General features: G+C 36.6%; 1 protein-coding gene across 1 annotated transcript; it reads left to right on the top strand.

Moving 5' to 3' along the window:
* The first annotated feature begins 136 nt into the window (after positions 1-136).
* Positions 137-27,405, top strand: LOC149827840 (putative DEAD-box ATP-dependent RNA helicase 29). The gene is made up of 12 exons (XM_090019680.1): positions 137-209; positions 4,242-4,646; positions 5,630-6,791; positions 7,045-7,102; positions 10,530-10,637; positions 12,239-12,284; positions 18,472-18,545; positions 18,748-18,800; positions 19,607-19,688; positions 19,773-19,829; positions 25,077-25,215; positions 26,913-27,405. The coding sequence occupies exons 2-12, from the start codon at positions 4,313-4,315 to the stop codon at positions 27,122-27,124; spliced, it is 2,325 nt and encodes a 774-aa protein (XP_089875806.1). The 5' UTR covers positions 137-209; positions 4,242-4,312; the 3' UTR covers positions 27,125-27,405.
* The last annotated feature ends 270 nt before the right edge of the window (positions 27,406-27,675 follow it).

The raw sequence follows: 27,675 nt of genomic DNA, 5'->3' as shown, positions 1-27,675 counted from the left end.
CCTTCCCTTCCCATTTAGCCGAACCCACTCTCTTCCTCCGACTACGTCTCTCATCTCCAACTCTCGCTGGCTTTCTCCCTCTCTTCCACCCCCTCTCGTCCTTCTCTCTCTGTCTCTCGCCCCGATTTCTCGTTTTCGTGCGCGGCGGCGGGACCACTGGCACCAGCGACCTCCCAACCACAGCAGTCTCTTCTTCCTCGCCGGAACAGGTAGGATCTCTGTAATCTTTTTGTTAGGTATTGAATGTGTTCGTTCATGTTGAGGTGGGTTACGGGGGAAGCCCTAACTCGAACGGCAATAAAGGGTTTAACTTGTGTAAATGCAAATTCTTGATTTTACATGCGTGCTCTACACAGTTTTTGGTTTGGCATGTATTAATTTAGGAAATCAGTATTGAAGCACCTGATTAGCCTAATTTGGTGTTTGATCGGTCGATTTTAGGGGTAAGCACGATTCTCTTAAAGAAAATCTGATTCCCGTGTACGTGAATGTTGATAGATTGAAACTCATGAACGTTAAGTTATTTTATGCATAGTTTTTTTTACATTTTTCATTTGACTACAGTAGTCTTGATCATGGGTTTTATACTAAGTTGCAACAGTTGGGTTAAATTTTTGTTTATGTATGATAAAGTTTCATATCAACAGCTTGGTTCACCATAACTTCAGGACCGTGAAGTGTCATTTTATATCATGGGTCTGATGAAGTTTATGATTTTCTTAGTTGCATTGAGGTGTTGAGGGTTGGACTAAACCAGTTATGAGTCGTATCAAAATAAATCTTAATTGCATTTGTAGTTCGTGAGAGCAATGGTGACAGTTGGGGAACCAGAGTGACACTCTTAAGCCTATGTTCCTGAAATATCCTAAGCATACATTCTGCATGCTTTAAATCTAAAACATTTACATAATGCACTTTAGATGTTGTTCATTTTAAAGTTATGAGGATCAGCAGGGACCCCCCTGTCAACAGATGTCTGGGTACTGTTCTGAATCATAGACCTTACCAGCTGAATAAAAAACTAGGGTGTAGGTTCAAACTGGGCATGACACTGCTGATCTTACATTCTGAGATTTTAGATTTTCAGACTAGTAGCCGGTTCGGAAAGTGTCCTGCCCAAGAGTTGAAAGTGTCCTGCCTGTGTACGTATTATCATTGAGTGTTATTAAAAACACGCCTCAAGGCGCAAAAAGCGTGCCTCGCCTCAAGGCGAGGGCCTTTGTGCCTTGAGGCGCAGGCTTGAAGCGCAAATGCATAGAGGCGTACGCCTCATAGGCCTTGAGGTGTACGCCTCGAGGCGAGGTGCGCCTCACAGTGAGGCGCGCACGCCTCGTTATTATGGTCAAATGAGGGTCAAAGCTGACCCTCATTTGACCATAATTAAAATCTTGCCCCCAACCCCGACCCTAACGAGGGTCGGGGGCCCTAATTAATCTCTCGCAGTCCCTCTCTCTTGTCTCTCATAATCTCTCCCTCTCTCTCGCAGCCCCTCTCCCTCTCTCTCACAGTCTCTCTCTCTCCCTCTCTCTCTCTCACAGCCCCTCTCCCTCTCTCTCACAGTCTCTCGCAGTCCCTCTCTAGCGTCTCTCCCTTATCGGCCTCCTCCTTCCCGTCGGAAGCAGCTGGGATGCCGGAAGCAGCCATACCCCAGGTAACCCGACCCCTTCATTCTTTTTCCTTCGTGTCTGCCTCCCTCAGGCCCGACCCCCTTCGTAGACCTTGAGACCAAGGTTGGGAAGTTGGTTGTACCAATGTTTATAGAGAAGAGCAGTGGGTAAACGAACCAAACTGAAAGCCTTGTTCGGGCTTGGTTCGATTACAACCTAGCTGAACATAAGCTTGCACAATCTCGAGCTAGCCAAAACTGAGTTGGCTTGTTAAGCAGAACTAGTTTTTTTACAAGAAGCCACAACAAAAAATGAACCAGTGACCTCATTGTTTTTATCATATCTGCATAACCAGTTCATTTACTCTTATGTTTGTTGGCATATGATAAACCTAATCGTGCTCGTTTCACTTATATTGCACGAACTGCTTCTTGCTTCTTGCTCAGCTCACTGAGCTGAAGTCTGAATGAGATTTGTGGAGTCAACTAAGCCGAGCAGTCAGCTGCTCTGTTCGCTTACCATCCCTAACAGTGGGGTGAATGAGATAGCTGGATGGTAAAGCTGCACTAATATTTTTTTTCCATAGGAAATGTTGGGGAGCTCAAGTATGGGGACGGTTTCTTTGCGTAAGAATAAAAAAGTAGCTTTTAATATATATTTTGAATTATTTCAATAGAAATGTATAAAAGATGCAGTAAAATATCACAAAATTATTCTTGTGTATTGATTAAAAAGTCAAAAAAATTGGTGTTCTCATGTGCTATGTTTCAAAATTTTTACAAACTCCCATCTCAAACTCTTTCGTTTGTGGGTACACCCTTATTGAGTTGGTGGTTCAGTGGCCACATTTTGAACGACCTTGCTTCAGGCCAGTCAGTGGCGCTTTTCTACATGAAAGATATTAGAATTAAATACATTTGCATTAGTTACATTCATTTGTGCACGTGACAACATTCCATTGGTGTTAATGTTAGTTTTTTATTGAATGAATGCTTATATTTTATTTCTTAGATACTTACATAGATCAAGTTGTTGCATTAATGTTACTTTTATATGTTAATCTCATATTTTTATGTATTTATTTGAGTTTTTTTATTTCGCGTTGGTTGTTGCTTCATCAATAAAGCATTTCTTATTTATTTATAATTTTAGATAATTTTTATAGTTTTTTTAAGTTTAAAAAAAAATTGGAGGCTTACGCCTCGCCTCAGATTTTGGTGGAGTGCCTCGCTACGCCTCAACGCTTTTCACAACATTGGAATGCTCATATTTTATTTCTTAGATACTTGCATAGATCAAGTTGTTGCATTAATGTTACTTTTACATGTTAATCTCATAATTTTTTCCGTATTTATTTGATATTTTTTATTTCTTGTTGGTTGTTGCTTCATCAATAAAGCATTTCTTATTTATTTATAATTTTAGATATATTTTATAATTTTTTTAAGTTTAAAAAAATATTTTTTTGAAGCTTACGCTTTGCGCCTTGAGGCTTACGCCTCACCTCAGATTTTGGTGGAGTGCCTCGCTACGCCTCAACGCTTTTCACAACACTGTGTTCTATGTTGATTACATAGGATTTCATTTTTCAACTTAGATTTATTTGATTGATTGCATGTTTTCGGTTTTGATGAATTTTTGTATTAAGGATATTGACAAAAAATTATTTATGTTAAGTTCCATGACAGGATATCTATGTCACATGGGTGCGGGTGCGACACGGGTGCGGCACAATTTTAAAATTTTTGGACACGGGGACTCGGCAAAAAAAAAAATATATATATAATTTTATTTTATTTTTAAAATGCCACAGTGTGACTGTGCACAGGACAGTCACAGACTGTGCGACTGTGCACAGTCTGTGACTGTGCACACTCACAGTCTGTGACTGCAGCACAGTCAGTCTGTGCCTCTTTTTATATATATATATATATTTTAAATAAAAAATATAAAAAATTGATTTTTTAGGGACATTTTTGGACTCGGTCAAAGTTGACCGAGTCCAAAATGTGGACGGACTCGGCCTGGACTCGTTGACCGAGTTCGACTCGGCGTTGACCGAGTCCGGGCCGAGTCCGAAGCCGCACCCGAGTCCGCACCCGTGTCGGGGCGTGTCGACTCGGGTGCGGCACCTCCTTAGCCGAGTCCGTGTGACATAGCAGGATATAGATGTATTAAGCCTAATGACAGTTTTGAATTTATGTATTAAGCACATTGACAGAAAGTGATCTATGTGTTAAGTTCCAGGGCAGTTTTGATTCTTTTTAGAAAATAATAATTCATTTGTTTTTTGTCCACAAGTATGCTTACTGATATTCTATGCTGCAGCTCATGCGCAGATGTACGATGTTTATCTTTTTTTTTTTATTTTTTTTAATTCAAGAAAGCATGCAACTGTAGAAAGTGAAACGATTTTTAATTTAATGAATGCCCATGTTTTATTTTTTAGATACTTACATAGATTAAGTTGTTGCATGAATGTTACTTTTACATGTTAATCTCATATTTTTTTCAGTATTTATTTGAGAATTTTTATTTCCTGTTGGTTGTTGCTTCATCAATAAAGATTTTTTTATTTTTTTATAATTTTAGATATTTTTATAGTTTTTTTAAGTTAAAAAAAAAAACTTTGAGGCTTACGCCTCGCCTCAGATTTTGGTGGAGCGCCTCGCTACGCCTCAACGCTTTTCACAACACTGGGTGAGATGATGAAGAAGAATAAGAAGAAGAAGACGACCAAGTCTGGAGGGTTCGAGTCCCTCTCTTTGAGCTACAATGTCTTCCGTGGGATCAAACGCAAGGGGTATTGCGTGCCCACGCCCATCCAGCGCAAGACGATGCCCCTCATCCTCGCTGGCTTGGATGTCGTCGCTATGGCCCGCACCGGCTCCGGCAAAACCGCCGCCTTCCTCGTCCCCATGCTGGAGAAGCTGAAGGAGCACGTCCCCCAGGGCGGCGTCAGAGCCCTCATCCTTTCCCCCACGAGGGACCTCGCCCTTCAGACCTTCAAATTCACCAAAGAGCTCGGCAGATATACAGGTTTCACCGACACCTACTTCATCCTTTTCTCATGGTTTTGCTCCTCATGCCCATAAGATTCTCTGTCCCTGTTTCTCTTAGTGTTTTATTTCCATTGCATCATGTTGGTAGCAACCATTGAAACAAGGTATGATATTACTGCGTGATACCGATTTAGTCCTTTTATGTGATTTTACTTCTAAATTCTGATGTCAATAAAGGTTTTTATGCTCTTTGATTGCAATTGAACCATGTTGGTGGTAATTACTAAATCAGAGTATGGTTATACACGGAACATGTGAACTGAATCATGGGGAACTTTTAACTCACACTCGAATGGCCTATTCTTTTGTTGCATTATGTTGGTAATATAGTAATGTATGGGTGACCATTGGTTAGTTATTCGTTTTAGTCTGAATTATTGGTAACTATGCTTTGATTTTCTTTTCTTCCATTTACGATTTTTTGTTGACTTTATCCTTCTTATTTTTTAAAAGAATACAAATCTTGAATACCAGGAAATGATATGAACAATCACATATTTGATAATTGTGATTGTTCATATCAGGAAATGATTGATTGGTGAGTTGGCTATTGCTTTTTGCATTATAATTTTGGTTGTAGATTTATTGCCTGTCCTATTTCTCTCTATTTCTTTTGTCCGCTATTTAGGATGCCACGGGAAAATCTATTGGGTTTTTTCATCTTTCTTCCTTTTACAGAAGTATACAGTGTGATAAATGCATTTCTTGTAATACACACAAGTCTGACATCTTCTTTTACAGCTTCATAGATGAATAAGTAAAGAAATTCTGTGTCAGCATGTTCATTTTTGTAGATTAACATCTCAAAACCATCACTTAAATAAGTTCACAGAAAATTGTCAGAGACAAATTGTGGTTTATCCTTCTCCCTTTGGTTTTGTATGATTGTTGTTTGTTGTTTTACAGGTACACAGTTTGTTAGTTTATATTTATTTTTTATTTGCTCTTTTGATGATGCAGACATTCGGACAAGTGTATTGGTTGGTGGTGATAGTATGGAAAGTCAATTTGAAGAATTAGCACAGAATCCTGATATCATAATAGCAACCCCTGGTCGACTCATGCATCATTTAGATGAGATTGAAGACATGTCCTTGCGTACGGTACAGTATGTTGTGTTCGATGAAGCTGACTGCCTGTTTGGGATGGGCTTTGCTGAGCAGTTGCACAAGATCCTTGGACACTTGAGTGAGAATCGCCAGACTCTTCTTTTCAGTGCAACTTTACCAAGTGCACTTGCTGAATTTGCCAAGGCTGGGCTACGTGACCCTCAACTTGTGCGACTTGATCTAGAGACAAAAATAAGTCCCGACCTCAAGCTCATGTTTTTCACATTGCGCCAAGAAGAAAAATATGCTTCTCTCCTTTATTTAGTCAGAGAACATATAAGCTCGGATCAGCAGACTTTGATATTTGTATCAACAAAACATCATGTTGAGTTTCTAAATGTTCTTCTTAAGAAGGAGGGTGTAGATGCATCTGTTGTCTACGGTGATATGGATCATGATGCCCGTAAAATCAATCTTGCGAGGTTCAGGGCGAGGAAGACAATGTTGTTAGTGGTTACAGATGTTGCTGCAAGAGGTATTGATATTCCCTTGCTCGATAATGTCATCAATTGGGACTTTCCCCCCAAACCGAAGATTTTTGTCCATAGAGTGGGCCGAGCTGCTCGGGCTGGTCGTACTGGTACTGCATATTCTTTTATGACCTCAGAAGATATGCCTTACCTTTTGGATCTTCATCTGTTCCTTTCTAAGCCTCTTAGGCCTGCACCCACTGAAGAAGAGCTTGTCAGGGACAAGGATGAAGTCCTTTCAGAAATTGTTAGAGCTATTGAAAGTGGAGAAACAGTTTATGGTCGTTTTCGCCAAAACACTCTGGATCTCATTTCTGATAAAGTTCGGCAAGTCATTGATGGATGTGCAGAACTAATTTCCTTACAAAAGGCATGCACAAATGGTTTTATGTTATACTCCAAGACAAAGCCTCTACCTTCTAGAGAATCCATAAAGAGAGCAAAAGATTTACCTCGTGAAGGGTTGCATCCAATTTTTAAGAAAGAACTGGAATACCATGAGTTAGCAGCATTGGCATTTTCAGAACGTTTAAAGGCTTTTAGGTTAGTGTTGCATGCAACCACTCATGATATGTTTTATTTCTTCGTTCTATCTTAGACTTGTGAGTGTTAACATCTCTGTATAACATGTTTTACAAAAGGACTGGACCATTTTCCATTTTTTGAAGATTGTTTTAAGGTTCTCAACTAAATTTTCTTCTTTTATCTTTGAATCTTTATTATACTATGCATACATGTTTGTTGATGTAGGAAACCCTTGTTGAAAATTTTCTAATTTTTAATGTATATGTGCTAGGCCAAAGCAGACAATTTTGGAGGCTGAAGGTGAAACTGCTAAAGCGAAACATTTGCAAGTAATGTCTTCTTGCTTTAGCCATATTTCTGCTGGATCAAGCATTTTGATTTATGATTATATATTGCTGAACATATTTTGCATATATGCTCAAAAGCTGTCAATATATCAACTGTATTTATTTCGGCATTTATATTGGCAACATTTTATATTAGTTTTATGTGTAGGCTTCCAATTATATCATTCAACATAATCTTTTGATTATATTAATGATGGTTTCACTATTTTGACCCATCAGATAGTAGAAACAATGATGCACACTAAACTTCATAGATACCTCCTTTGACAAAATTGTCATATAGGTAACTTGCATTAGCGAGACCAAGGCTTCAATGCTTACGTTATTTAAATTCTTAGATTCTTATTCACATTCTCCCTCATTTAGGTGGAACCCAAGAATTGCATCTAAAGTTGATATTTAGCACTGGATATCTCGTCTTTTGAAATTTGACCGGTAGTTATATGTTAAGCATTTCTTATTTTAGATTTTTTTTCTACTATGTCCTGTGTAAATATGCAATAAGCCCCCACCAATGATGGGCACAACAATAGCGATGATTGTTCTTTTGCCATATTGAAGCATATCATGCAAGTCATTTTACAAGAAAGCCTTTCAATATAGGAAGGAAATATATATGCATTATGAGAGGCTGGTGGTCAATGGCTGGATAAGGATAACCTATTTGTAATTTTCTGTGCTTTTGTTTATGGAGGATGAGGTAGTTTCTACCTTTCAAAACATCAGTTATATGCTGGAGAGATTCTGTAAATTGTGCAGGAGTGATTCTATGAGTTGTAAAAAGTTAAAGAGTGAGAGGCCTTTCTTTTGCATAGATCCAAAAGAGTTTATTACGGTGTCAGGCTATCATAATGGCCTTTGTTTGAACAGATATAATCATTGAAAATAGAACCGTTGGGATGTGTTTGGCATCGTTTACTTTTACTGTTTTTTGTATACTAATGTTGAGTCTATATGACAGCATGGGCTATTTGTCATCTATGGTTTTCTTAGTGCAATATGGGGTCTGGTGGCTTTGTTTAGGAAAGCAGCTGCATTGGGTTTCTTCTCACCGATCTAGTTGCGCGGTGGGAGATCTCTCTAATCCAATTCTATGATAACATTTTGCTATTTGGCAAGGCTTCTTTATCTCAAATTTTCAGGGCATAGATTATCCTTTGCTCCATTGCTTTTATCTCGTGCATAACAGTTGACAAATCAAAATGTGAGTTCCTGCTATTCAATTCCGATCGAGCTACAGATGAGGTTGCTGAGAACATCTTTGGATGTAAACATGGCATCCTACCTCTCAAGTACCTGGGACTGCCATTGGTCAAGAGTCAAACCAAGGCTCCTCATTGGGTGCAATTGGAGGACAGAATCCCTGTTTTCTTTGAAGCTTCAGTGATGGAAGTCAAGGTTCTTATCGCTTGCAGGCCTTGTTTTGATGGTTAAACATGTGTTATCCAATATACCTTCTTTCCTCTATCCGAACAAAACAACTAAAGTATTTGAAGATGATATGGCATTTCTCTGGAAAGGCCTTTATAATAATAAGAAAACAAAACTTGTCAATTGGTAAAGAGTCACCCTCCCAACCAACCTTGGTGGCCTTGGGATTAGGAGACTGAAACCTATGATTAGAGCTTTGATTGCAAACTAGTGGTGATGCTTATATAGTGAGGAGTTTTCTTGAATAAGGTTACAAGAAATACAAAATTGAGGGGGCGCCATGGTGTTGGGAAGGTACTAATATATGAAATTGTGGTTCAGGCCTATGGCTTGGACGGCTAACATTTTTGGAAGATTTCAAAAAGCACATTCAGGCTCATATTGGAAATGGTATAATATTTAAGTTTTGAAAAAAATTGGTGGCTAAACGGCCGGTGTTTAACAGCAAGATATCATGCTATTTTTACTGACCAAATACCAGGATTGTAAGGTTGGGGATTGCCAGTTGAATGTCTGTCAAAGGAGTTTCAAAGAAAATGAGATTATTGACTGGTTGGATTTGAGGAATATTCTTGCAGAAGTCAAACCAATTAAGGACATAGTGGATGGAGTTATTTTCTGGAATAGCAGCAGCTCAAACACTTTCACTGTTTTCATCCTTCTAATGGTTGAACCTGCAGTGGAATGTCCCTAAAGACACCATATGGGCTCCTTCATGCACTAGTAAAATTATACAGATTTTAATCTCTCTCTCTATGCACACACACACACACACACACACACACACATATATATATATATATATATATATATATATATATATATATATATATATATATAGAGAGAGAGAGAGAGAGAGAGAGAGAGAGAGAGAGAGAGAGAGAGAGAGAGAGAGAGATTGGTTCCTCCTAATGGTAGGAAGGTGTGGACAATGTGATCTGGATAGTTTTTTAGTAGCAATCAGCTTTTGAATCATCTGATTATGGCATGCAAACAGGTTTTTATAAGGATTCAAAATCAATGGCTTAGAATTTTTATAAATTTTAAAGCTCATAAAATCACATTTTTTCCTCAAAAAAGCTTGATCCATCAACCACTGCCTATCAAATAGATCATGCTGAACATATCTTGGAACTTTGAAAATCAGTACTGTCCACACTTTATGGACGGTTAGGAGGAACCAATTCCTATATATATATACATACATACATAATTATATATATGTATGTTTGTAAGTGTGTATATATATATACTTAGTATGTATGAGAAGATATATTGTCTTTCTGAAGAATCTGAACCACAATAATATATGGAGTATGCATTCTTGTTTGCATGGATTGTGCCACCAAATGTTGGATCTAACCATCCAAACATTTAGAATGATTTATTTGCCAAATTAGTAGGCTTAATCATTTCCAATCCATCATGTGATTCAGTTCTCAAGATATTGAAAAATCAACAGTTCACAATTCATTCAGATGATATTGTTTAAAAAAATTTCCTAAAACATCTTGTTGAAATCAAACAGTAACACATGTAAATAGTAAATAGATCGTGTTGAACATCTTGTCGATGATGAAAAAAGTAAATAGATCATTAAAAATCAATGGCTCAAATTCATGAAGTTGACATGATTTAAAAATGTCCTGAAACATCTTGATGAACAATAGATTTTGCAGAGTGTGTGTGTATTTATTTATTTATTTATAGAATATATGTAATGTATGTATGTATGCATGTATGTATGTAGCTGTCTATCATAATCTGACACATGTTTGGTAACCTTCTTTAGTCTAGCTGGGTGTCTACATTTTTTAATTAATCTGTGCTTATCTTTTTCAGGATTATTTTTGAACAGTGGCATATATGCATTATATGTTTTTAGTTCATTTAGAAAAATATATTGGCTGTGGCTTCATATCCTATCATCTTTTTGACAGATTTTAATATTCTGTAATAAATTTTCAAGTGATTGCAGGTTCCTGCTAATCAATGGGTTGATGTGATGAAGAAGAAACGAGCTGTACATGAAGAAATCATAAACAAGGTTCATCAACAAAAATCTGGTGGGCTATCTTCATCTAAGGCACGCCTCTTATCAGATTATAGTTTCTAATTTAGCCATGGACCTTTGGTTGCCATGTTGGAGTCCATGATATATAATATTTCTATGTTGTATAATTTTTTTACATTTTTTATGGTACTTTCTAGGAGATATTTCCCTGAATTTATATTACATACTTACATGTGTATGAATATATGTGTGTATTAAGGTTGAATCATACATAAACTCTGAAACTTTAACCTGTAGAAAATGATGGTTTTAAGGGTTTCTTGTTCAATGCTAATGGGAAAAACTAAATACCTATGGCTGAATAAGGCACATCCTACTAGCATATTTCATGCATTTGATGCAGTTAATGCCAATTGCCATCTTTGAAAAGTTGAGGCTGGAACCATGTTTTAGTTGAAGGTTGGGTTCCACATATTCCTTTATACATGTTTGTGCAAGTGTATGCGTGCATGCATGTAATGCATTTTTTTTGTAATATTGACAAGCTTTAGTGGACGCTAACAAGTTTTCACCGCATTTTCTTCCTCACTGCTAAGTTTATTTTTTGTAAGATTATGAAAAGAGCACATTAAAATATGTTCTGCATTCTCAAAGTACAACTAATGAATACATCTTTTATTCTTTTATGAAATTACTTAAATGAATGTGGCGATACATTTTATGGAACTACCATTGAATTCCTAAATTTGTGAGGGGTGTAATTATGTATTCATTTATTTTTTGTTTCTGTTTTTGTGAAAACCCTTAAATTAGAAAGATTAAACTATATAATTGTTATATGTTGAAGATTAAATACCTATATATACTATTCGTTCATTTGATAATCTTTGAATAATGACTAATACAAACATATGAACAGATTATTTCAAAATAAAATCTTGGATTCTATTAGTGTCAATAAATTTGGAAAATTAACCACAATGTATGTTCATATAACCAAAGTGTGAAAAGGGAGCTTAAAGCTAAACTTGAGAAATCAATGTCCTTTAGCGAGAACAAGTGTCAAAAATTTGTTTGGAGTGTTCAAAAGTGCCTACCACTCCATGAATTAAAAGCTGTTGCACCTTGAAGTCCTTAGGGAGTGTTAGTGGAAACAAATACAGGCCCTACTGTCTCTTGTACGTGTGTGCATGTTGCAATTGTTAATGAACTTCTGTTCATCCTGACCAAAGCAGAGTGGTTTTGGTCTTTGTACTTCCTTTTTTCTAAAGATGGTAGACTAAGGAGATGCAGAAGACATCATTTCCTCTTTATGTATTTTGACACCATTTATGCAAGCCATGAGGCTAGGGCTTACTAGCATTAAACTCTCGTGCAGTCTACCAATGAACATTAACAATCCTTGTCATTCTTCATTGTAAAACTAACCCATGTTTAAACCTTGGCCTAGAGTTTAGGTTCTGCACTATATTTCCTTTTGCCAAATAACATATTGGTCAGATTACTGTTACAGATTCATGACATGTAATTAGTTTTTGGAGTTCATTATACAAATGCTGCTCATTTGATTGGTTAAATTTGGTTTATAGGGGTTGTGGTTTTCTTTTTGATTTGCATGCTGGATCTTGTTCCTCTCTCTCTGATGTTTCATATTTTTTTGTTTTCTTGTATAGGATTCTCAGACAGAGATTGAGGTTTCCAAGAAGAGGAAGGCAAATGGTATGTTATTCTATACATATATACACATAGATACATACATACATACATACATAGACACATACATACACCTCCAGAATCTCCTCTGAATTTTTAGGGGTTACATATGCTATATGGAATTCAGAAGCTTATGAGTTCTTGAAGATCCACTTTTCAAGCACTTTATGCATGCCACCAATTTGTTTGGTTGAAATACCATATTTTAGTCCAGGCAATTCAAAATCTTGTGAAGTTTAAAAACCTATCTGACTTTATAGAGGAGAAAACTTGCTATGCAGTGATTATACTACCTATCTTTGTGGGTTTCCCTGCTCTTAAATGCTGTTTTTCTAATTGACACTATTCTCACTGGCTTTTAGTACGTTCTGCTTTATACTGATGAGTAAAGATCTGTATCAGCATTCTTTTGAAAACCTGGATCAGAGGGAAATAGTTGAATTGAATGGTGTGTTGGTGGCTATACTGGGTGACTAACTGGAAAAAATCAAAATGGGAATGTGCTACTTTGGCAGATGCTGAATGATTCTTCTGTAGTCCAGCTTGATTGGTTGATGGTGGCACCATTATGATCATTCAGAAAAATAGGGGGAGGATGTTACAAATGCGAGTGAGGCAGCTCGATTGAGTTGATGGCTTAATCTGTACTCTCCATGCTGATGGTGGTACAATAACCTTATGATTATCCGGAAGAGGGGAGGATGATGCAAACTCTGAGGCCTGTTGAAAAATTTAGAATTTCGATGCTTTGCTAGAACAAGAGATTTAGAATGGGAATACAAAATTATTACTAAAAAGCTTTTCCCCTATGTCACACGGATTCGGCTAGGGGGTCGACGCACCCGTGTTGCCCCGACAAGGGTGCGGCTTTCGACACGGGGCAGACATGGTCAACCAAGTGTCGGACTCGGTCAATGCACCGGGGTTGAGTCCGTCCACATTTTGGACTTGGTCAACTTTGACTGAGTCTATTTTTGTCCATTTTTAGGGCAAAAAACTTTAAAAAATTCATTTTTTTATATATTTTTAAAAAATATATATATAGCCGAGTCTTACTATTGTTATATATATAGCCATGTCCCTTAATGGGCACAACTTTGATCGAGTCTTATTATTGTTATATATATATATTTTTAAAAATATATATACATATATATAGCCGAGTCCCCGTGTCCAAATCCATTTTTTTTGAAATTGCACCGCACCCGCACCCGCACCCGCACCCGCACCCGCACCCGCACCCGCACCCGCACCCGCACCCGCACCCGCACCCGTGTGACATAGTTTTTCCCCTTTTGAATTGTTGAAGCAAGAACTTTATGTGAGATTAACAAATCCAAGGGAAGAACTAGGTATTTTTCTGGTAGGAGATAGCGGTGTCTTTTCTTGGAGTTGGAAAATCCAACCACTTGGTTTTATTGATTTACAAGGTGTTCATCAGCCAGTTAAAGTACAGAATTGGCATTATTATAACAAATTTTTGAAGTTTAGATATCCTTATGGGGGAACTTGATGGCTAAAATAATAATTAAGAAACACAAGCTAGTGATTCTTTTTCTTGACCAAATCTTCAAATGAAACCTATAGTCTCGTATGGTTATATATGTATCTGTGGTGCATGCACACATGCACTAATATTTTAGAAGTATTGCAAATATTTTCACCTATGTCACATGGGTGCGGGGATTCGGCACTTCCAAAAAACCCGGGTGCGGGGGTGCGGCAGGGGCAAAAATGTAATATATATATATATATATATATATATATATATATATATATATATATATATATATATATATATATATGTACACACACACACCGTAGGTTCCCCCGGTGCGGGCGGGGTCCAGTTATCGACCCAGCCTGCTGCGTTTTGCTAACTGTCATGATTCAATCATGTCTGAAATTCTCTGGTCTTCACGAAAAAAAATATTAGCAAAGGTTTGATGTGGTTTGTTGGAGAGAGTCTTTACGAGGCCTACGACTCCACTGCCTCGCCACTGCCTAGGGTTCTTCAAATTTCATTTTATATACAGTTGCACAAATATGACAACTAAAAGAAATTTATTGGATTTGACCTATGTCAAAGGGATTTCTCTAGCAGCGTGCCGCACCCGCATCGACGCGACTCGATGCGGGTTCGGCTGCGGCACCGAGTGCGGTCAACCCGATCCTGGGTGTGTTGACCGCACCCATGGTCATTTCGGTCCATTTTTTTGGATTTTTTTAAAAAAATTGCCCTAGGAAATGGGCTGCGGAATTTAAAAAAAATATGCTGACTGCTGCTTGATGCTGCTCTTGTTTTATAAAGGGGCACTTGTGTCCACAACATCTCACGAGCTTTGTTGGCATCCCAGATTCCCATGCTATTCCTGCCTCCAAACAATTAATTCACAGTGTTGGAAAACACACTGTTAACTTGGAAATGATGATCCATCTTCTTCCTCAAAAATTAAAACCAAAATTCAAGAGCCTTTTGAAGTCTTTATCCTTCAAGGCTTCAACGATCCAGATCCTTCGTCGTCAAGGATTTTCTCTCTCCATAATAAATGATAATGATGGTGGTATCCTTAATGGCTATTAGTATTCACTTTTCTCCTGATGAGATGTTGTAGCCTTGTGTAGACCTCTCTTTTCCACATGTCAAATCCAATAAATTTCTTTTAGCTGTCATCTGTGTGCAACTGTATATAAAATGAAATTTGAAGAACCCTAGGCAGTGGCGTGGCAGTGGAGCCGTAGGCCTCGTAAAGACTCTCTCCAACAAACCACATCAAACCTTTGCTAATATTTTTTTCCGTGAAGACCAGGGATTTTCAGACATGATTGAATCATGACAGTCAGCAGAACACAACAGGCTGGGTCGATAACTGGACCCCGACCCGCGCCGGGGGAACCTACGGTGTATATATATATATATATATATATATATATATATATATATATTACATTTTTGCCCCTGCCACACCCTCGCACCCGGATTTTTTGGACGTGCCGAATCCTTGCACCCGTGCCTGCGCCTGCGCCCACACCCGCACCCGCACCCGCACCCGCACCCGCACCCGCACCCGCACCCATGTGACATAGGATTTGACATGTGGAAAAGAGAGGTCTACACAGGGTTACCGGAAGCGCCTAGCTAAAAGGGGAAGCGCGCTTCGGAAGCGCGCTTCGGAAGCGCGAAACGTCACATTTCGTAGGATGTTGTGGACACAAGTGCCCCTTTATAAAACAAGAGCAGCATCAAGCAACTGTTAGCAGATATTTTTTTTTTAAATTCCGCAGCCCATTTCGTAGGGCAATTTTTAAAAAAAAAATCCAAAAAATGGACCAAAATGACCCTGGGTGCGGTCAACACACCCAGGATTGGGTTGACCGCACCCGCACCCGAACCCGCATCGAGTCGCATCGACGCGGGTGCGGCACCCTGCTAGCCGAATCCCTGTGACATAGATTTTCACCTAAGCTTTCCAGAATGAATTTTTTTAATTATACTGTTGAATTTTTAAATATCTATAGTTTCAAATTCATCCTGATATTATCATGTTATTTCATATAATACCAGTAGACATACTCAATGATAAGTTTAAAAAGTTAATTTACCCTTTTCCTTTCTGTTTGTCCTTCTTCTGAACTTTGCCACAATTTTTCTAACATTTTTTTGAGATTTATGTATCCCTGTATTTAGGTATCCATGTAGATATGCATTGTATATATCATTGTCTGTCTTTCCATCTATCCATCTATCTATATTTATATATGTATATGTATAATATAATGTGTTTGTATATACTACACACTTGTATAGCCGAATCCCTGTGACATAGATTTTCACCTAAGCTTTCCAGAATGAAATTTTTTAATTATACTGTTGAATTTTTAAATATCTATAGTTTCAAATTCATCCTGATATTATCATGTTATTTCATATAATACCAGTAGACATACTCAATGATAAGTTTAAAAAGTTAATTTACCCTTTTCCTTTCTGTTTGTCTTTCTTCTGAACTTTGCCACAATTTTTCCAACATTTTTTTGAGATTTATGTATCCCTGTATTTAGGTATCCATGTAGATATGCATTGTATATATCATTGTCTGCCTTTCCATCTATCCATCTATCTATATTTATATATGTATATGTATAATATAATGTGTTTGTATATACTACACACATGTGTGTATAGCCACATATGTCATTGTTTTCTCAATTTACTACACTCTTTAAAAATTTAAAACCACATAATATGTGGATAAATTGAAAAATATCCAAAATGTTTCGCATGAATTCCATGAAAATTGCATTAAAACTCTGCATAACTACAGTCTTTTGAAAGCTTCTATGAGAACATATAAAATATTTGGTACTATTGAAGGTGATGGAACATTCAAAACTGTTGTTTGATGAAATTTGGGAGAGATGAGTTAGTAGGTGTTATGAAGCTTGAGAGAGTTGAGGTTGCTTGGAGAATGTTTGGTGAAATGCCTCAAAGGAGTTTCATTGTTGGAATGTAATGATTGCAAGTTATATTAGAAATTTAGAATGGTAGTTTTCACTAAGCAGTCTTTATCTTTAAAGAAATGGTAGTTAGAGTATTTTGATTTCTACAAGGATACTTTTTTTAGTGTCTCCATGCTTCTGAAATATATAAGTTATGTTGGAAAATTTATTATGAAACACAATTGATTATCATCCAAACCACAAATAGTTAAAATCAAGCTAACTGCTTGTCGTCCAAACAACAAAATTGGGCTTTCAGCTTTTACTCTAGTTTTTTTCATTATTAGATTTTCAGAAAAAAACATGTTTTTCTTCATATCATCCAAGGACCCCCTTACATGCTTTGGTGAATGTTAAGGAGTTCTTGAAACTTTTCTATTGCCACCTAATTAATTGTGACATGCCCTGGTAGAATACCAAGAAAATCTGATCGAACTTGGCGTAGATGAATCTTTGGCTCAAGTTTGTTCTGAAAGTGGTGCAATGGATCCTCTTATGAATTCATATGCTGAAAGAATGCAACCAACAACAACGGTATCCTGTTGTAATGCTTACTTAGATTTGAGAAACTCTAGTGCTTCCAATTTTTTGCTTTTACTCTGAAAATATTTTCCCCTCATTTACTTCACTTTCTTTTCAGAAATGGTATAAAAATATCCTAGATGCTGATAAAGTGCAACCGCCATGGAAAGCTCTATACTCCAGCACCTGTTGATTTATTCCGAATTCTTGGAGAAAAAAATTGTTCTGCCCAACCCCCTCTTTTTTTAAATTACATTCAAACCCCTTAGAGGGACTTTCTTTTTCCTTTTTTAAATTTCTGATATGGACCGTAATATAGATCCACACCTGATCCAGGCCCAAACATTATATATATAGCCATGTCCCCATACCCTCATTTTTTTAAAAATTGCCGTGTCTTTCCCTACATACTCATAACCGTACCTGTACCCATGTGATGGGATAAACACAGGTACATAATATATATCTATATCTATATATATCTATATCTATCTATCTATCTATCTATCTATATATATATATATATATATATATATATATATATAGAGAGAGAGAGAGAGAGAGAGAGAGAGAGAGCAGCTTCTATGTATCTAATTTTTTAATTTGACATGTCTAAAACTTTGTATCCGACACTTGTGTCAGTGTCCAAGTTACATAGGGTTCTATCAATCAAAGTAGGGAAGGATCTACTTATCAGTTACAGGCCATCAGATGCTGTTGCTTATATGTGCAAATGCACACTTTCCTGATGTTCTGAATATTTTAATTGAACTACTAATTTTCAACAAATGTATGCTTTTGAACATTTTTATAAGATGTTGTGTACTATATCCACTCAAAATTACACTCTAGAGTCAATCCTTGTTTAGTATTTCTAGTAGTTTTGGAAATTGCTATTTAACAAATTCATGCATATATACTGTCACCATTATTTTTCCAGTACTTACTGCTAAGTTGACTTGATGTGTGCATAGTTGTATATGAGTTGATGATGGACTATAAGTGAGAAGTGTTGTGCTGCTCTTCCTTATCAGTTTCAGATTCGTTTCTTTTTCCATGTTTTGGTTGTGATTTTGATATGGCAACATCCGTTTTAAAATACCTTATTTGGTAATATAGATGAAATTTATGATATGTGATACTGATGCACTATTCCAACCATTTCCTGAAGATCTTGATGGTTCTAAATTTGGAAAGAGCTTCAAGGATGAGGAATACTTCATAAGTCCTGTGCCGACGAATCAGGTTAGACTCTTCTACATGAGACATACAAATTGCTTATTGTGAAAGATTTACACCTCTTCTTGCAGGCCCTTTTATACATCTTTATTATTTCAAATAGCATCTATTCTGCACATTTGATCTATTCAGACTCCAACCCTACTCAATTACTTTGCTACGTGTTTAGTCAGAAAAGATGAATAATCTTACCTTAATTTGTTTTCAGTATCTAGAAGCAGGGCTCTCAGTAAGAGACAACCAAGGTTTTGAATCAAACAGGTAATGTAAAGCTTGTGAAAACTCCTGGTTACCTATTTTCTGGTCTACCATGCATTCAATTTTCTTCTTTAAAATGCTGCACATCTGATAAAATTAAGACTATCATCCATTTTTTTGGATTTGTTATTGTTTTTGGTATTGTTACCTAATAGCTGATATTTGCGTAATGGGCTTGTTAACACAGTTGTTATTAGAAACTCATACCTGATAATACAACTAGTACATGTTATTGCTTGTTTATGAGTTCAGCTCTCACGTCACGGGGTAACAATCCTTGTTGCTTGAGGCGTAGCACATAGGACATTAGAAACTTGTACATGAACATGACTGTTGAACAGGGTGTTTTATGTGAGAATTTCTTCTCGTATGACTCAAGGCTGATTGATTTCTCCCTGTAGTTCATCTCTTATGATGTTTTTAAAACCAAACACATCATAATGATTCTTGAAACTTGAAAAACAATTTCTCAAGGAAAAGAAAATACGGTAAAGAATGCAAAAATAAGCACAAAGTTTTAAAATTCATGATCTACTGTGATTCTGATACTTCATTAGTAACAAAATAAGATTAAAGAATTTAGAGTGCATCATTTAAATCAATGCTGTAAAAAGCATATCCTTACATGTACTGTAAAGAGTTAGTCTAAGATGCAAAAATCATTTTTATATGCTTTATGTTTATAGTACTTATTGTACGATACCATAAGACTTGTTATCACCATAGAAGGCATTGCATTAATCTCTTCTAATGGTGAGCACTTTCATAGCTTTTTTCTGCAAATTGCCAACTGTTTTTTATGCTTGCAGACTAGAAGCTGCTGTTCTTGATCTGGTTCCAGATGACAGTAGTGGTTTGCAAAAGCATAAATCTGTGTACCACTGGGATAAGGTATGCATAGTTTCAGAAACTCATTTCCTTATAGGATCTTCATTATTTCATTGTGTTTTTCAATTTGAAGTTTGATTTATGCAGAGGAGTAAAAAGTATGTAAAGTTGAATAATGGGCAGCATGTCACAGCCTCTGGGAAGGTACTATTCTCAGGAATTTCTAAAGTTTTTATTATCATCATCATTCATTCATTCTTTTTAAATATCTTATTTTGGAATTCTTTTGAATGACATTTTAAGAAAACCATGTGGATTTTGATGTTAAATGCATGCAAATCACATTAGCCTACTCGCGATTAACTTTCTCCAAGTTTTTTACCTCTTGCATCTTTCTAGTGCACATTATGTTGAAGATATGGATAACTATGTCACATAGATGCAGGTGTGGATGCGGCAATGCTGCACTTTAAAAAAACTTGGGTGCAGGGGTGAGGGAAGGGTATATTTATACAACAACATCTACGCCTTCATCCCAAAACAATTGGGGTCTGCGATATGAACCAAAAAAGAAAATCATTCTGGGTCTTCCACATGAATCCTTCTCCTCCAATCATTTCTATCCAATGCCATGTCCTCGGTGAGGTTCAAAGCATTCATATCCTTTCCTATCATCTCCATCCAAGTCTTCCTAGGCCTACCCCGACCTCTTTTAACTAATATATTTTCCCATTTCTCCATCCTTCTAACTGGAGAACTATGTCACAGGGATTCGACTAGCAGGGTGCCGCACCCGCATCGACGCGACTCGACGCGGGAGCGGGTGCGGCACCGGGTGTGGTCAACCCGATCCTGGGTGCGTTGGGCTGCGAATTTTTTTTTTAAAATTTTCTGCTGACAGCTGCTGTTAGCTGCTGAGCTGCAATTTTTTTTAAAAAAATTTTTCTGCTGACAGCTCCTTTTTGCTGCTGTCAGCTCCTTTTTTTCGTAAAGGGTTTTCTCTGCTGACAGGAGCTGTCAGCTGAGCTGCGAATTTTTAAATTTTTTTTTCTGCTATCAGCTCCTTTTTGCTGCTGTCAGCTCCTTTTTTTCATAAAAGGTTTTCTCTGCTGACAGGAGCTGTCAGCTGTTGACAACTGCTGACAGCTCCTGTCAGCTGCTTTTCAAATCCTTTTTTCGTAAAGGATTTTCTCTCTCCCTTTTATATATATATATATATATATATATTTACATTTTTGCCCCTGCCGCACCCCCTTACCCGGGTTTCTTGGAAGTGCCGAATCCCCACACCCACACCCGCGCCCGTACCCGCACCCATGTGACATAGCTGGAGAATCATTAGGCCTTTGCCGAATATGTCCAAACCACCATAAACGATTCTCTCTCATCTATATATATAAATTTTAATGGTTTCAAATTAACACGAATGAAATAAAAACAATTATCATATCATCAATTCATCATGCATAAATTTATGCAATAAATTAAATTAACAATCTACAATTGTTATTCCTCATCAATAAAAAATAACACCACAATTAAATCAACCTAAATATAATATAGTTACACTAAGTGAATTCAAAAAATAAGAAGTCAAGCAAAAAAAAAGTAAATTATACAAATAAAAGAAGCAAACAATGCATAATTGCATACCAAAAGTATATCATACACAATATATATGACGATGAGGTAATGATCTTAATAATTTTCTATTTCATCATCAAGTTCATCATAATAAAGAAGAGTAAGCTCAGTTAAGTCCATGTTTATAGTGGTGAAATCATGCTCCTCCAAGTCACACTCTTCTGGGTTTATATCCCAAAATTTGGATGATCCTTGTTTGCATTTCAATTAAAATTTAAAAATGTTAAATGCATGCATATTTAAATGAAGGAACTAAGAAATAGTCAAATAACTAAGAGAGCAATTAATACCTGTATTTCTCATTGGTTTGCGAAAGTAATTGAAGATTATAATAAACAAAGACTAAATTCTCTGCACCTTTGTTGGTGAGTTTGTTTATCTTGATGTTATGGATTTGAGCATATGTGATCCAATTTCTTTCACAACTTGATGTAGTTGGCTGAGATAACAATCTCAATGCAAGACGCTGGAGAAGAGGTGTTTTTGATTCATATGTTGATCACTATGCGATATAATCTATATCCTCCTTCTCTCGCTAATAATGTTTGTTCATATAACCTCTCAAAGAAAAATATTTCAAACTCTTGTGTAGCTTGCTTTATAATATGTTGTTTTTGATAAAGTCTTGTTATACATATATTCTTATGCTTTTATAGCTTTGGGTCTAGATTTGGAGGGACACGACCAACACCTCCTTCTTCACTTTCCATAATATTTGGAATTGAGAGAATGCGTCATGCAATGCAAATGAGTGTTGCTCTTATCCCATATTTTCACTAGAATTGAATGTATATAATTATAAATTCCTAAATCATCAAGTGCAAAATATTTTCTCTTATGCTTAAAAATTGCAATTTGAATTTTTTCAATCATATTATTCCACATTTTATAAACTTTGTGAAGCATGTGCTCATTCTCAAATTCTCTCAGCATTTCCCAAATAGGTTGTGCAAATTTAAGGAAGTACATGATTTTATCTCAAAACTCATCATCAATAATGCATTTCTTAATTTCTTAGGCCTTGGCAACATCATTAGCACGATAGAATGCCCAGTTATCATCGGTCACCATGTTAATTAAAGCATTTTTTACTTCTTTAATTCTTTTCACCATGGATACAAAATGTGTTTCAACAACCTTTAACAATTTTATATTAAAATGCCTATTAAATATGACATTCGCCTGATGGTGGTTAACAAAATTCTTAATGTTTTTGACATCTTTTCTAATCCATCAATCCCTGAAAATAAAGCATATACGGACAAATCTTCTTCCTCTTTTGGGTTGCATATGCTCTTGAAGGTCAGATTCAAGTTGTGTGTTACACAGGGAGTCAAAAAAATGTGAGGATACTTAATCTCCAAAATTAATGCTGCACTTTTACAAACTAGAGCTTTTTCTGTGATGATCTGCACTACTTTCTCATCACTTACTTTTATTACTTCTATAAACAATCCTTTTAAATACTTAACATTTATATATTGGCATCATCTGCTTTTAAGAATACTGACCAATTAAACAAAGAAACAATGAAATTAATCAGTTCCCCATTTTTTCGCTTTCCCCTCGCTTCCGGTTCGCTTCCTAGGTCGCTTTCGGTTCGCTTCCTAGGTCGCTTTCCGTTCGCTTCCTAGGTCGCTTTCGAGACGGTTCAGAATTTTCTTCTAAGTGGTCCCCCGCTTCCTAAATTTTTGAAAGTGCCTCGCTTCCCGCTCCCGCTTCCCGTATCGCTTCCCGCTCCCGATTCCTCGACTGGTAACTCTGTTTTGTTCTCATCATTTTTTTTTAATTTCTTGTTAACATCTCAACATTTGCCTTCTTCTGCAAGAATTGTCGTTCGTAGTTTTTTTTTAGCTTGAAGGTACATAACTACTCAAGTTATAATTTGCCAGTGAAGTAATTGAATCCTTCCAATAAAGATTTCTAGCTGCATTAAATGGAAGTGAACTAGAATAAAAATACCTCCCTACTTTTCTATCCGAATCCTCCCTTTCATATGTATTGAATGATGCATATATCGTTTCTCTACCTTCTACATTCACTTTTTCTTTTTTTTTAGCATCTTCTTGGTGACTTGAAAGGGGCACATTGATTGCACAAGAATCATTCATTCTCCTTCTCTTCTCATATTCATTTTGTATTTTTTTGTATTGTTTTTGTCTTGTCTCATCAATTCTTTTACATCTTGAAATGTTATGATGTCCTAATACTTTCAACAAATGAGCATTAACTCTTGTCTAAGACCCAACAAAAACTCCCTCACAAAGCTTGTCCCGAAATCTTATATTTCCAACACCTTCTCCAAGCCTCTTCACATGTGCCCATAGTGGCTCATCATTATATGATGAAGCACGAGAACGATAACCAACACTACCACAATCACTACTAGCAACACTAGCACTTGTACAAGCAACAAAACTTGCACGTGGAGATGAGGATACCAAAATTCCTTTCCTTTTGTTCGTAAGTCCTTTCCCTTTATCTGCCATTCTCGTCTTTAAAACCAAAAAAATATTTTTTTTATTAAAATAAAATTCATAAAAAACTAAAGCTTACCTAACTCAACCCAACCCAAGCTTGGGTTCGGTTCTGGTGAACTCAGGCCTGAGTTTACCATATCTGAATCGAGGCCTGGGTTCACCAGAGCTAAACCCAACAAGCCTGGGTTCAGTTTTGCTGTACCTAGGCTTGGGTTCACCAAAGCCGAATACAAGCCGAACCTAGCAGGCTTGGGTTTGGTTTTGTTGAACCCAGAGTAGGCCTTGGTTCACCAAAGTCGAACCCAGAGTAGGCCTAGGTTCACCAAAGTCGAACCTAGAGCATGCTTGAGTTCTCCAAAGTCGAACCCAGCAGGCTTGGGTTCACCAGAGCCGGACTCAGGCCTAGGTTTACCAGAGCCGAACCAGTAGGCCTGAGTTTGGTCCTTGTGCCAACGAGGAGAGGAGGAAGGAGAAGAAGAAAGAAAGGAGGAGAAGAAGGAAGAAGAAGAAAAAGAAGAAGAGAAGGAAGAAAAAAGACATAAGGAAGGAGGAGAAGGAAGAACAAAGAAGAAAGACATGAGGGAGAAGGAGAAGGAAGAAAAAAGACAGGAGGAAGAGGAGGAAAAAGAGAGGAGGAGGTCGAAAAGGAAGAAGAAGAAAGATGAAAGGGGAAGGAAGAAGAAGAAAGAGAGGAGGAGAGAGAGGGAGACATACCTAAAAGCCGCTTTTATCATCGTTGGAGAGGAGGAGGAGAGGATGGGGAGCAAGAGGAGTCGGGGTCGGGGTCGGGGGGAGGGGAGCAGGAGGAGGAGTGCCTTAATCTCTCCCCCCTCCCAAATAAATTAAAAAATAATTTTTTTTAAAATTGGACCAAAATGGACTCAGTCAAAGTTGATTGAGTCCATTTTGGACAAAGATAATCATGGGTGCGGGTTGACCACACCTAGGGTTTATTGATCATATCCTGAATTTTGCCGCACCCGTGTTGCAGGTGGGCAATGTTAATATTGAAAGTATTTTCAACTTATTAATGCAGTGCAAAGTTATTTGGACTGTATTCCTTGCTTTTATTTGTGAAGGCCTTCTGTTCTATGTTTTTTTGGAACATATGTTGCTTTAATGTTTTAAAATGTTACGAATCAATAAAAGGCACACCACATTACTGATAAGTAGTTTTTGGCTAAATATGATACAAAGCAATCCTGAAGTAAAAAATGAATTACAAATATGTTAATATTATTTTTAGAGGGCCACCATTTAATTGAAGAACGAAGCCTTGCAAACTTGTGTGATTTACTTACCCCTTTGAACATTTTTTGACATGCAGATAAAAAATGAGAGCGGGGCTAAAGTACACAAGGGAAGGAATGGCCTATACCAAAAGTGGAAACAAAAATCACATACAAAAGTTTCGCTTCATGGAATGCCTGACGATGGAATGCGTGGCAATGAGAAAGGCTTAGAAGGTATGCACGTGTGTTTGTATGTTTGTGGGGAAATATGTTTACGAAGATGTAGTTCTTTTATGTGACAATTTGCCAAATGTCATACTGTATCTTTTGTTAGTTGTCATTGGCAATGAGAAAGGCTTAGAAGGTATGCACGTGTGTTTGTATGTTTGTGGGGAAATATGTTTACGAAGATGTAGTTCTTTTATGTGACAATTTGCCAAATGTCATACTGTATCTTTTGTTAGTTGTCATTGGCAATTTTATTAATGTTATTGTAAATTAAAGCTCAAATATAAACACCAGTATTTTGGCATCATGTTTTTGTAAGTTCTTTAAATGAAATAATATAGGACACTTTGGTGAATTAGAAAGGTAAAAGGAATTTATCTTTATAATGTTAGTATACAATAATTTTAAAGGTATCTTGACTATATGTTTTTTGAAAACTTCTAGAAAGGCCAATTTTTTTGAGAAAGAATTTGAAAAAATAACAATGGGTTATTTCTTAACCTCTTGCTATAATTTTAGAACCTTTTCTAAGTTATCACATCTTTTCGAGAGAAAAGCACTTTTTCTTTTCTTAATTCTATAAAGAAAGAACATGAACAATATTATTTTCAGACCAGCATGATTGTGCTTTAGGATATAAGGGTTATCATGAATAAGTAATGGAAAAGTTTTTGAAAATTGGCTAAGATACCTATTGTGTCAGTCCTTAGTTTATGAGATTACCATGCTATCTCAAAAAATGATAGGAAGATCAGTATTCAGTGAACTTATTGACATCCTTTAAGAGACATCTATCTATCTAGATATCTATCATAAGATTTGGTAGGATGATGTTTTGATCGTTTTTTACCATTTTTGGTAACCAATTCTGATAAAAGTTCCTATTGGCCTTATAAATACAATCAATGTCCATTTTTATTGCACACATTTAAGTCATCCCTATTGGCATTGTCGCCAACAACAAAATCATCAGCTAATAGAAACATTGCCTCTCTGGTGGTCCTCATATATTTAGTGACAATCTGACGTTCGGATATTTTAAAGCTACAAAAATAGTTTTTCTTGAGCATGAGGGATGAAAGGAACCCGTTGTTAGGAGGTCAATATGATAATTTTGAACTCAATTGTTACTCAAGAGTTGGGTTTTAAACTCATAATCAATAACTCAAGATAACCATGGTAAATAAATTGGTTTATTCGCTTAACAAGGTTTGTGGGTTATTCAAAAGTGTCAAATCTATGGTGGCCATAGTTACAGTTGAAACTTAAAGGTTTGATGAAAAAGGAAACACTAGACAGAGTTATTTATGACTGGCAGGTCCAAGAATAAATACCGACTAAACAACCTTAATAAGCATGCCCCTCTGTATCCATTATATTTTGCACGTTGACAAAGTAATGTTTGTTGAGAGACTTCACACACAAGCACCACTGAATTTAGGTATGATGCTTCAAGTATCATGCTGAGTTATATTTCAGAAATCTTGCTTCAAAGATGGTATTTTTACATAATTATATGATTATTTTTTGAAAGAAAATATAATTATAATTATAATTAAGGTGGTATAATTATATGATTGTTGCATGATGGTATGCAATTCTAGAAGCACTACGGTGGATTCATGGATAGTTGCAGTTTTCTTGTGATTTTCCCTTGCCTTGTAAATATTCTTTTGCTAATTTTTTTCCATGTGTTGTTGAAGGAGATAATAAGCATATTCAAGGAAACAAGAGAGGGTTCAAAAGACAAAAGAGGGCAAATCTGGTTCCTAACTCAAACTTGTCATCTGAGCTTCGAGATGTGAAGCAAATCCAAAAATCACGGCAGCAAAAGGCCATGAGAAATTCATTCTCTAAAGGCTCTAATAAAAGAGGGAAGGCCGGGAAGCAAGGGACAAAAAGGAAATGGAAGTAACAAGTTTTTCTTTTGAGTGCTTTGTTATAGCACTCGGAGGCATTTTTTCAAATGCAGATCATGAAATTTTCGTGAGAATTTTATAGCTGATAAATTGCTGTTTTTGTCTCTGTCATAATGCTTATATGTGATGTTAATATCTTTACATGTTCGATTGATTGAATATGTAGTTTTATGCAATTTTACAAAATCCACATGGAAAATTGGTCATCAAGAAACGATTTTTATTAGATGGATGTGAACCCAAAGTAGTTGTGAAATTCAAAATTTTGTTCAGAGAATTCTTGTATCCACATCATATTCAAGTTCTGTATAGATTGAAAGTTTAAATTTTAGGACTTTGAGTTTTTAGGTTGGTGAAGCCCACTCGTAGTGTTTGCATCACTCGCATGCGGCCAGACGTCATAGTTTGAGCGCTCACATGTTTTGTACAATTTCAGCACAGTGCTTTTAGTTCCTATGGCATGGTTTAATGCAATTGTTGGTCTAAATCATCTTGTGTTTGAAAAATAAGTTCTCATGAGCCTCCACTGCCACTTGCAAAATCTGGT

The sequence above is a fragment of the Nuphar pumila genome, chromosome 10 (assembly GCF_984573655.1).
Source record: "Nuphar pumila chromosome 10, dmNupPumi1.hap1.1, whole genome shotgun sequence".
Classification (NCBI taxonomy): Eukaryota; Viridiplantae; Streptophyta; class Magnoliopsida; order Nymphaeales; family Nymphaeaceae; genus Nuphar; species Nuphar pumila.
This window is presented reverse-complemented; position numbering and strand designations above follow the sequence as displayed.